The 11,257-nt window shown below is 48.2% G+C and overlaps 1 protein-coding gene across 1 annotated transcript; it reads left to right on the plus strand.

The window, feature by feature from the left end:
- Positions 1-922: 922 nt before the first annotated feature.
- SOCS4 (suppressor of cytokine signaling 4) lies at positions 923-9,223 on the plus strand. Its single transcript, XM_066321541.1, has 2 exons — positions 923-974; positions 7,384-9,223. The coding sequence occupies exon 2, from the start codon at positions 7,486-7,488 to the stop codon at positions 8,794-8,796; it is 1,311 nt and encodes a 436-aa protein (XP_066177638.1). The 5' UTR covers positions 923-974; positions 7,384-7,485; the 3' UTR covers positions 8,797-9,223.
- Positions 9,224-11,257: the final 2,034 nt, after the last annotated feature.

Below are 11,257 nucleotides of genomic sequence, written 5' to 3' on the forward strand. Positions count from 1 at the left end.
GGGATGGGGACATGGGGATGGAGACACCAAGGGGATGGAGACAGGGATGGGAGATGAGGACACTGGAGATGAGGACATCGGAATGGGGACATTGCTGGGAGCGGAGCACGGGGTTGGGAGAGGGGGACACTGTAGGGATAGTGACATCACAGGGATAGGGACACGGGGATGGAGATGGGGACACACTGATGAGGTCACGGGGGCAGGAGACGGGGACAGTGTAGGGTTGGTGACATCGCGGGGATGGGGACACAGGATTAGGGGAAGCCATAGGGATGGGGACATCGGGAAAAAAAAAAAAAACATGGGGATAGGAGATGGGGACATTGGATATTGCGGGGATGAGGGACGTGCTCATGAGGTCACGGGGTAGGAGATGGGGACACCGTAGGGACGGTGACATTTCAGGGATGGGGATATCGCGGGGATGGGAGATGGGGACACCGTGGGGAAGGGGACTCGGGGATAGGGGGCGTGGGGATGGGGACACGGCGGGGATGGGGGCCCGGGTTCCCGAGGCCCGGAGGGGCCTGGCATGCCAGGGCCTCTCGCTCGGCCGTCCCAGGGCAGGCCCGACAAGCCGCCCGCCGGACGCCGGCAGGGAGCCCCATTCCCCGCGGCTGCCCCCGCTCCGGAAAGGCCCCGCACCGCCCGCGGGGTCTCGGTGCGGCCGCAGCCGCCATCCATCCCGCTCTCCCTCCGCTCACCGCCGGCCGCCGCCCGTTCGAGCCTTCCCGCGCCCGCCGCCACCGCTCCGCCCTCGGCGGGGCCGGGCCCGAGCCGTCAGCGCCGGGGCGGGGCCGGGGCGGGCGCGGGGCGGCCCCGGCGGCGGGGATGGCGGCGGCTGCGGCCGGCTGAGGGGCCGCGGCTGCCAGCGCCGAGCCGTCCGAGCCGCCGGCACCCGGCCGGGGACAGAGCCGGGGACAGAGCCGGCGGAGAGCGCGGGCCCCGCGGGCAGCGCCCGCCGCACCATCGTGAGTTGGGGCCGGGGGCTGAGGGGCGGCGGGCGGGGGTGAGCGGCGCTGCTGGGGAAATCGGCGTCTCCTGTCAGCAGCGGGGCTCGGGGTCTGCGCCCCCGACAGTCACCGGCGGGCTCGGAGCGGGGTCTGCTGTCGCCGGTGGCGGGGTTGGCCTGGGTCCGCCCTGTGTCACCGCGCTGCTCGGACCGCGGTCAGCGCTCTGTCCCCCGGGGGGGCTCGGTCCAGGGGCTGCTGTCACCGAGGTGACTCGACCCGGGGGCTGAGCCTTGTCACCGGGGGAGACTCGGTCCAGGGTCCGGGGGGCTGGCCCCGGGGCTGCCAGTGACCGGGGGACCCAGGGTCTCCTGTCACCGAGGACGTTCAGACCGGGATCTCCTGTCACCGGGGGGAATTCGGTGCAGGGTTTTCGCTCTGTCGAAGGGGGCTTCGCTCCGTTTGCTTGTCCTCTGAAAAACCCCGTGCCGACATATGTATCCTAACACAAATAGGGCACATATATTTCCCGCTTATCCTTCTGTAAATGGATTTAATGGCAGCTCCTCAAGAGGCACAGGAACGGCAGGGAAAGCCCAAATGAGGGGCTGTGCCCTTCACCCCCTCGGGCATCACCCCCATAACAGCGGGGGCTGCGCTCACCCAGCCGCAGGATCAAACCCCTTTGGGGATCCTGATGCTCATGATGGAATTACTCTGGAATTCCAGCCATCCTGATGCTTGTGTGAGGTGGAGTTGACAGCAGTGGTAGTCAGGCAGGTAGTGATTGCACTGCAAAAATAATTAAGCTGCTTGCTTTTTTTTTTTTTTTTTTTTTTTTTTTTTTTTTTATGGGAAGAAAGCATCCTGGCTGATCTCTTGAAGGAATAATAATAATAATTAAAAAAAAAAAAAAAGCTAGAACTGAACATACCTGAAATATAGAGGAAAAAACAGCATTATCTGTCTTCCCTTTATGTAGCCTTAACAATCTGGCACAGTTTATTCCTGTTTCTAAGAAAAAAATGCTTCCAAGCAAAACCCTTTTATCTTCAGTTTTGCTCTGCATCAGGGTTATTGGTGGTTGGGGTGAGCAGAGTGATTTATTTGTATTGGAAATGTGTTTCTCACTAACACTCACATTGCTGGTAGTTTCATGAATGAATAAGTGACAGGATTATAAAGCAGGCACACTTCTTTTAAAAAAAATTATAGAAATATGGCCAGATTTCATTATTAAACCTCGTGGAAGCTGTGTAGAGACATGTTTTCCATGGGTGTATCCTACATATTTCAGTAAATCGTGATTTCTGGCGAGGATAATGTGTTCTAGAGAAATTATTCGGAGCTGAACTGCTTATCAGATGAGTGGGAAGACCAAGCTATTCCTGCTGCAAGCCGCTGCCTGGGATGGAGACAAATGCCTGTCAAATGTGTTTATTTTTCTTAATCACTTTAATTTTCAGAGGCTGTGATAGAAACTGCACCTAAAGTGTTTTGCAATATAAAACCCATTTTACATTCGGTTCCATGTAGCAACTAATTTCCTTGTCTGGAGGTGCTGCCTGCTGAGATAACTCTTTGAACAGCATAGGAAAACTGGGGGGAGGTTTTTCATGGGGGGGTCAGGATCTCGTGGTCGCTTGTCCAAGAGACTGACTGCAGGCGCTGTGGCTTTGTGGCGTCTGAAGTGACACGGCACCAAATGCAAAAGTTACCCTTTAAATCCGGTTGGGAATTCGGGCTGCTGCTGGCTTGATTAATAGGTGTGAGTGGCTGCGAGCGGGGCGGGAGCCGGGAATCGCTGCTCTGCTCGGTTTCTGGGTGGAGCACGGAGTGTTGGTCATGGACCATAAAGCTTTCACTGATTTAGTGCTGGAGAGGCTGCTGCGGCTTGCCAAGCGCTGCCTGCATCTCTCCTGCCACACATGAGCAGAGCTTCGTTAAGGCAGGAGATACGAGCAGCCCTCACCTCTGGTACCTGCTGCCAGCTCAGTTCCACCTCCTGGGAGTGAGTAAAATATCCCCTGTGTTGGGGTTAGCTGGGCATGGCCCTCCTCCTCCTCCTCCAGTTCCAGGGATAAATACATGGTATTTCCAAGGAAGAAATATTTAGGTTGCCAATGGTACCTTTAGAAAGTCTTTTTTCTTTTTGTGTGTATGTGTGATAATTGCTTTAATTTGCTGTAAAGGCCTCTGTAGTCAAGCTTAGGGATTTTTAGATGATATCATAAATCAAAGCAAAGCCAAAACTGAAGAAAAATAATTTAAGATGGTGGAATTGAGATTTATTGTTATCCTTAGTAGGTTATGAGGTCAGGTTTTAAAATGTGGTCTTGTGGCCAAAATCTGATTGGGTGAAATTAATGAAAGCAGCTTGTGACCAGTGAGACTTTGTTTTAAAATAACTTCTATGTAAGTTATGAAGGAAAAAGTACTTCAGTTTATTGCAGCTTGCTCTTCTCAGGATTTTATCAGCTCTACAGAATCAACTTCCATAACAATTCCAAAATCGATTCATTGCTCTTTGTGAGCCTTTTTTGTTGTTTAATTAGAGGCACAATACAGCAAGTTTCGTGTGCTTGGACAGAAAACTTTCCAAGTCCTTCCTGCACGGGGAGGGTTGTGCAGCATGGGAGCACCAGGGAGGTGATGGGACCTTCAGCCTTGGAGGTTTTTCAGGACATGGCCAGGCCATGCCATGGCTCCCCTGAGCCCATGCTGGCAGCAATCCCACTCCAAGTGGGGGGTCGGGCAGGAGACCCCCCACCATCTGCTCCTTCTTTATATAGAAAGGGAAGCAGCTTGATGAAGAGGACTGTTGGGCTAGAGGCAAGGATCCAGTAGCTCAGGACATAAGTATCTGGTTAAAGCAGTTCAGTATTCAAGCATTTATAGATTAAATAAATTTTTTAAAAAAAAGGCTGTCTACATTTATGGTTTTGATTCTCCTATTGGCGTTATTGATTAGACATATGGTGAGGCTGTCGCTGTCTTATCACAGCTGTGGGTTGCAGCCTACCCCTGGCTAGGAGGGAATATTGCTATCCCTCCAAACAGCAACTGGATATTGGTTGAAGTCTTAGGGTTGAGGTTCATCAGTTCATGAAGGAAAAAGCACTTTGTCTGCAGACAGGAGAGAGGAACCTCTGAAGGAGAGAGCTGGGCACAGCACAAAACCAACAGCAAAAGCGCCCAGCTCTCTGCCTGTCCTCAGGGACTGGAGCTGTGACAGTGTTGGGTAACCTTGGACTACCAGCCGGGTCCTGTGGCCCGAAGTGAACTCTGCTCATCCCCCCATGTGTCTTTATGTTTGCTGTTTCCTTAGGGGAAGGGATTTCCAGCATAAGGGTTTTGTCAAATCTGCCATCATTGGATGCCTGAGGTGTCCCCGTGCAGGACAAGGCTTTTGCAGGCAGGACACTCATTATTTCTCCCAAAAGGAGCTCAGACCTGATGCGTGTGAGCTGCACAGTGCTGGACTCCTCCATTTAACCTTCCCCTCTAGGGAAAAGTACACTCTGTGTTCCCTCTCTTTTGTCCTTGCCCTCCTGTCCTGCTCTTCCAGCAGCGCTACAGCCGTTAATGGAAGTACACGGCATTTCCCTTGGATGCTGCAGTGAAAGGAAGAGCTGCTTTAGATGGATGGCCCGAAGTGGTAATAGAGCACTGAATGCCTTCCCTGCCCTTTATGCCTTTTTCTTTCTGGCACTTTAATTATTTTTGGTCCCCCTTTTATTGGTGGGGCTGTGAATCACTGATGCAGAAGGGTGTGAAGGTGTGGATCCCTCGCTGTAATGCCAAGCAGTGGGATTTGGGAGGCAGCTCTCCCACAGCACACAGACCTTTGTAACACACGGTCAGGTTCAAACCTGGCTTTAGTAGGATGATATCCCTTTTTTTCTTCATCTGTTCCCTGCTCTTTTCACAGCTCTAGTGTTCTGTCTGATTAGCAATTCCTGCTCTGACGTGGCAGGAGCAGCGCCTGGGCTCCAGAAGCCCTTCAAACCCCAGGGAAGCAGCTCTGGCTAATGGTGCGTGGCTTTGCAGCATCACGTGCTGCTTCCCCAGCTTCTCTTTCAGGGTTCAGGTACCACTAATGATTCACGACAGGAGAAAGGTACAAAGGAGAAGGTGGCTTTACAGCTCAATACAACAGCAGCCCAGAAATTCCATAAAACCCAAGCTTCTTTCGGTTGGGAAGGCTGAAGTTAGGAGATAACAGGCACTTCTGGGTTTTGTATGTTTTGCAGTTTTTAATTAAAAGCCCATATTCTGCATGTTCTTATTCCTTATATGGGCTGGGTGAGCAGAATGAGATAATTGAAGATTTCAAAAGCAATTACAAACTGTCGTATCCTAATTTTTAAGAACTTGACTTTGCAACCTCAGTGATATCTTTCTGTCCAATTAAAAATCCCATATATAGACAATTGATGTATTTTACTACAGGATGAATCTAAAACCTTTGTGTCTTCAGTGACTTCATGACTTCAGATTATCATCAGGGTAAATGAGATTGCTTTTTTTTTTTTTTTTTTTTTTTTTTTTTTTTTTTTTTGAATTGTGGAGAGATTTCAGTGCTACACTCTGGGTATTTCTGGATGAAAAATATCAATGTTCGAAAAGCAATCAATGAATCCTGGTCTAAATAAACATGCTTGGAGTCTCATATGCAAATGTTTCCTTTCTCCTGTCTTCATTGTACCTTGCCATGCTTTCACTGAAAAGCAATTTGCAAAACACTGAGAGAAGAAAAATAAAACTTTTGTTTAATCTTTGATTTCTAATTGCTGAAATATGGACCCTTTCCCGTGATTCCTCTTGGTACCAGCGAGGTGATATTCATTGCATTGCTCTAATGCCATTTTTCTTCCTAACATATTTCCAATATTGAACCTATCTTACCTTCATCCTACATTTCTGCATCTCCTTCCTTCCCCTGCCTTTTCCTTTCCTCCACAACTCTCAGGTCTGTGGGTTTTAAATAAGGAATGCAATGTGAAAAATTCCTGGGTGAAAGTTCCATCTGGGATGCATTTGGCCCACAGATTGCATGTGAGCCTTTTGGCAAGGCTGTCTTGTTCTTTTACTGAAAGCAGAGGCTTGAACTCAGCCTGCGCAGCCCCGGGGGACTGCAGAGAGGTTGTGTCATGCTGGCTAATCCTGATGATGAGAATGGATTGAATGGAGAGAGGAAGTGGATGCCCTTTTCTTTTCCTGCTTAGTGTTTACCATGTCAATTAGTTGTAAAAAATCCAAAACTCAAAAAAACCACGACAGAAAAACCCACAGCCAAAAAAAAACCCAAAACCCAGTGCAACAGAGGAGCTGTGCATGGTTTTGGTGCAGAAGCATCACAGAATCATAGCATATCCTGATTATGATAAGTGATGGGAAATATTTCTACACCCCACCCTGCCTCAGGGAGTATAGCATCCATACCATATTGCTATCTACGTATCTTGAAAAAAATCCTGCTCCACTTTCAACTGAGTAATCAAAAGAGGATTTTTTTCATCTTTTTTTTCAAAGTGCAGCAGTCAAAAGGAAACCTCTTATCTGTTTGAGAATTCAATATACCTTTGGAAACAAAAGAAAATGAAATCAGAAACTATGGATCTCAAAGCAACACTGATTTTAATAATGTAAACTTCCTTCTCTAATGAGTAATAAGCAGTTCCATCTTTCACGGCCTTTTAAAATTGCTTTTAGTAAGGAGCTGGATTGTTTTAATCCTTTTCAGTATGTAAAGCCCCAGATATTTCAATCCCTTAGGGCCTCAGTATTTCCTAGCTCCCTTCCTTTGAAAAGGCAGAGGAAAACAGCTTTCAGAAACTGACAGAATCTGTGACTGATAAAATTTAGGTTGGTTTGTTGTTTTATTTTTTATCCTGAAAATGACCCAAAAGTGTCAGTTAAGAAAAAGATCTCTGGCATCCCATCCTGTGGATTAGTAGCAAACAGGCATATCATCTAGGTACAGTAGCTCTTTGTACTCTGACCTACTTGTTTCTGTTCTGGTTTGTTCCTTCTTGAAAGGTTATTTGGAAGAGATGCAGAATTTGCTCCATGAACAGCTAAAGCACTATCACCTACCCCAGGAAGGGTTTCCTTTTGAAATGGGCCCTGGCACAATGGGGTTGCCAACACCTAAAACGTTCTGCTCTGCTGCATAATCAGAATGAAAATTCAACAAATATATTAAGGTAGCTTTTTCTGGAGGATGCTTTTCCCAAGGAACGGTTAAGAGAGCTTTTTCTGGGATCAGGCTGATATTTGTGGGGTGTGCTACTAAATTCACCTCATTCACGTGATTTTTACATGGTCAGCAATTAATTGTCACAGTCGTCCTGTATCCACCAGCACTGCTGTTGCACTGTGTGTGTGTGCATAGCAGTTAACTGAGCTGTGTTTCCTTCTTCCTTAGATATTTCCAGAAAGTGCCTCGAGGAAGCTCCCTTATGTAGAAAAAAAACCCCACAAGAAACAGCGTGTGCTTCTTGGCAGCTTGCGAAGCAAAGCTGTCACAATGGCAGAAAACAAGGACGGCAGCGCGAAAAACGCAGATGTGAGGCCCAAAAGCAGCCGGAGCAGAAGCGCAGACAGAAAGGATGGGTATGTCTGGAGTGGGAAGAAGCTCTCCTGGTCCAAGAAAAGTGAGCATTGTCCTGATGCTGAAGCAGCAAGTGCTGCAGGAAGGTCGGGGACTAATTTAAGGAGCCAAGAGAGGAAGTACAGCTGTTCGTCCATCGAGCTGGATCTAGACCGGTCCTGTGGGCACAGGTTTTTAGGCCGGTCTCTCAAGCAGAAGCTGCAGGATGCTGTGGGCCAGTGCTTTCCCATAAAGAACTGCAGCAGCCGGCACGCCTCTGGACTGCCATCCAAAAGGAAAATCCATATCAGTGAGCTGATGCTGGATAAGTGTCCTTTCCCCCCACGCTCCGAGCTGGCTTTCCGGTGGCACTTGATCAAAAGGCACACGGCCCCTATAAGTCCAAAGGCAGAAGAATGGATAATCGCTGATTTATCCCAGCACGAGGACAGGGAGGATCAGCTGCGAGACGAGGAGATTGCCAATGGGGGAATGGACTCTCCCTCCCAGTCCTGTGACTTCACTGACAGCAGCTCCTCTCGGGGTGACCCGAGGCCTGAGCTGGTGACAGGTAAGGTGGCAAGGAGCAGCAGAGATGAGAGTGACATGGACTCCGACGATGAAGTCATAACTCTGTGCACGAGCTCTCGAAAACGAAACAAACCCAAGTGGGAAACGGATGACGAGCTGCTACGGATGGAAACGCCCCCGAAATACCACACCCAGATTGATTATGTCCACTGCCTAGTGCCAGACCTCCTCCAGATCAATAACAATCCCTGCTACTGGGGAGTCATGGATAAATACGCAGCTGAGGCGCTGCTGGAGGGGAAGCCGGAGGGAACGTTTCTGTTGAGAGACTCTGCCCAAGAGGACTATTTGTTTTCCGTGAGCTTCAGGCGCTACAGTCGCTCCCTCCACGCCCGGATAGAGCAGTGGAATCACAACTTCAGCTTTGATGCCCATGATCCCTGTGTCTTCCATTCTCCTGACATCACGGGACTCCTAGAACACTACAAGGATCCAAGTTCCTGTATGTTCTTTGAACCACTTTTATCCACCCCCCTGAACAGGACCTTTCCCTTCTCTCTCCAGCATATATGTAGAACGGTCATTTGCAACTGTACAACTTATGATGGTATTGATGCACTTCCCATTCCTCCCTCGGTGAAGCTGTATCTGAAGGAATATCATTATAAGTCAAAAGTTAGAGTGCTCAGGATTGATGTACCAGAGCAGCAAAGCTAGAAAATATTTTTGTGCAAGAAATTTTCACCGAACAGACAATAGTATGTTCAATCTCTTTTCCTTCTAGGTTTTTTTTTAAATAGCGACTTGATTATTTTTTCTTTTTCTGCATATTTACCACCCAAAATAGTCTCTGTTTAAATGTACTTTTGAGTCTTCACAGCTCTCTTTTTTAGAAATTATATTCATTGTGGGCTTTTGGAACGGTCCCTAGGCTAGAGTTTTATAGAATTCCAGGTAGGCTTTCTGGTATTTCTATAGATGGATAGTCGTTAGATCTAAAACCCCCTGAAAATCAGTTTTGAACTTGATCTGTCTTTTCTATTGTAGTTGACACATGTTGCTGACATGATTGAAATAATGCACTGTTAACTCTAAAGATTGACTCATCTGTATTTTCTGCATTTCTTTTAAAATGAGTGCTCTAGCCTCTGTGTGTGTGTGTCTGTCCGTCTCTATCCACTGCAGTAAATTCGTCAGTCTATTTCTAACATTACTATTCCAAGCAAAATGAAGTTTGAAAGAGGATATGATCTCTCTATAAATATATCAGGGGACTAAATACCAGGGAGAGGAAAAACAATTCAAGTTAAGGACAACACTCAGGGCAGGAACAAACATGTATAAACTGGTCCTGAAAAGATTTTGTTGGAGAGGAGATAGACTCATCGTCGTCAGAGCAGCGGGGCTCTGGAAGAGCTTTTCATTTTGTATAATAGCAGTAAAAAGCAAACTGCTCATAAACTGGGATTTGATCAGTGTCTGGAAGAGATAATCATGTAGTTACTGATGATAGATGAAGCTTGGACTTGGGAGCTCTGTTACTGTGTTGCATTACATGAAATACCCAGTTTTTGCTGTAGGAGTTGCCACTGCTTAAATGATAAAGCACAGGATGGGAGGGTGGGAAGGAAGATATTTCCTTAAAAATCTGCATATTTAACAATCTGATTGTGCATGGCTGAGCCTGAAGTGATGGTGACTAACTTTCCTACTTTGTTAGTAGGGGGTTGGCTTTTTTTAATGAGTATAGTTTAAAAAGAAAACAAGTCTGCTGATTTTTCTTGCAATGTGAAGCATTCGGCTGAATGGCTTCCTGCCAAATTCCATGTACGGGAAAACCATGCATGGATAATGCTCCTAAAAGCATTACTTACATTACATGGATAGGCAGCTCTGCTGCTGAGTTGTTGGTGGAATCCCACGAGACTCAGTGGATGTGGGTTCAGGCAGGAAACTCCAGGCTGGCAGCTCCAGGAGGTGCAGCAGTGACCTGCAGTTCTGCTCCCTTGCATGTGCTTTATCTCCTCGCCCAAACGGGGCCCTGAACTCCTCTGCCAAAAGAATGTGAGATGGTGTAATTGTAACTCCAAGAACCACATTGTTTCCCCTCTTTTGACCACAGGGAGCCTTTGTATCCTCTCAAAGTGCTTTTGAAACTGAGCCCCAAGCCTGCCGAATTACAAATGTGTTTAATTTCATGCATGTGATGGTTCCTATCAAAAAATCAGCAGTGACCTGTGGGTGAGGTTATCAGTGAATGATTGGGGTTGGAAGGGAGCTCTGGAGAGGATGTTATCCAAGCCCCCTGCTCAACCCACATCCAGGTGGGTTTTGAACATCTCCAGAGTAGGAGACTCCACAACCTCTCTGCGCAGCCTGTTCTAGGCCTCTATCACCTGCACAGTAAAGAGATTTTTCCTCAGATTCAGATGGAACTTCCTGTGTTTCAGTTTGTGCCTGTTGCTCCTTGTCCTGTCTCAGGGCAGTGCTGGAAAGAGTCTGTTCCCATTCTCCTGACACCTACCTTAAGATATTCATATGGATTGATTGGTTCCTCTCTCAGCTGTCACTTCTCCAGAGCTGAGGCCCAGCTCCCTCAGCCTTTCCTCACAGGAGAGATGCTCCAATCCCCTCTCTACCTTCACAGCCCCTCCACTGGCCCACTCCAGTAATTCCTTGTATTTCTCATAGTAAGCAGCCCAGAACTGGTCACAGCCGTCCTATGTGAGCCCTCACCAGGGCTGAGAAGAGGGGCAGGATCACCTCCCTAGGCTTGCTGGCCACAGTTTCCCTCATGAAGCCCAGGATACCATTGGCCTTCTTGGCCACAAGGATACAGTGCTGGCTCAGCCCAGGTCCTTCTCCACAGTGCTGCTTTCCAGCAGATCAGCCCCCAGCCTGGACTACTGCCTGGGGTTATTCTTTCCTTGGATATGGGGATCCTACTTGAACTTCCTTAGGTTCTTCCCTGCCCATCTTTCCAGCCTGTTCCGGGTCTGGCTGAGTGTCAGCAGAGCCTGTTGGTGTGTCAGCCACTCCTCCCAGTTCTGGATCACCAGCAAACATGCTGAGGGAACACTCTGTCCCTTCATCCAGGGTGTGAATAAGCTGAACAAGACTGGACCCATCACTTATCCCTTGGGAATCTGTGTGTAGGCAAGGAGCATTAGAGCACAGT

The sequence above is a fragment of the Sylvia atricapilla genome, chromosome 6, assembly GCF_009819655.1.
Source record: "Sylvia atricapilla isolate bSylAtr1 chromosome 6, bSylAtr1.pri, whole genome shotgun sequence".
In the NCBI taxonomy this organism is placed as follows: Eukaryota; Metazoa; Chordata; class Aves; order Passeriformes; family Sylviidae; genus Sylvia; species Sylvia atricapilla.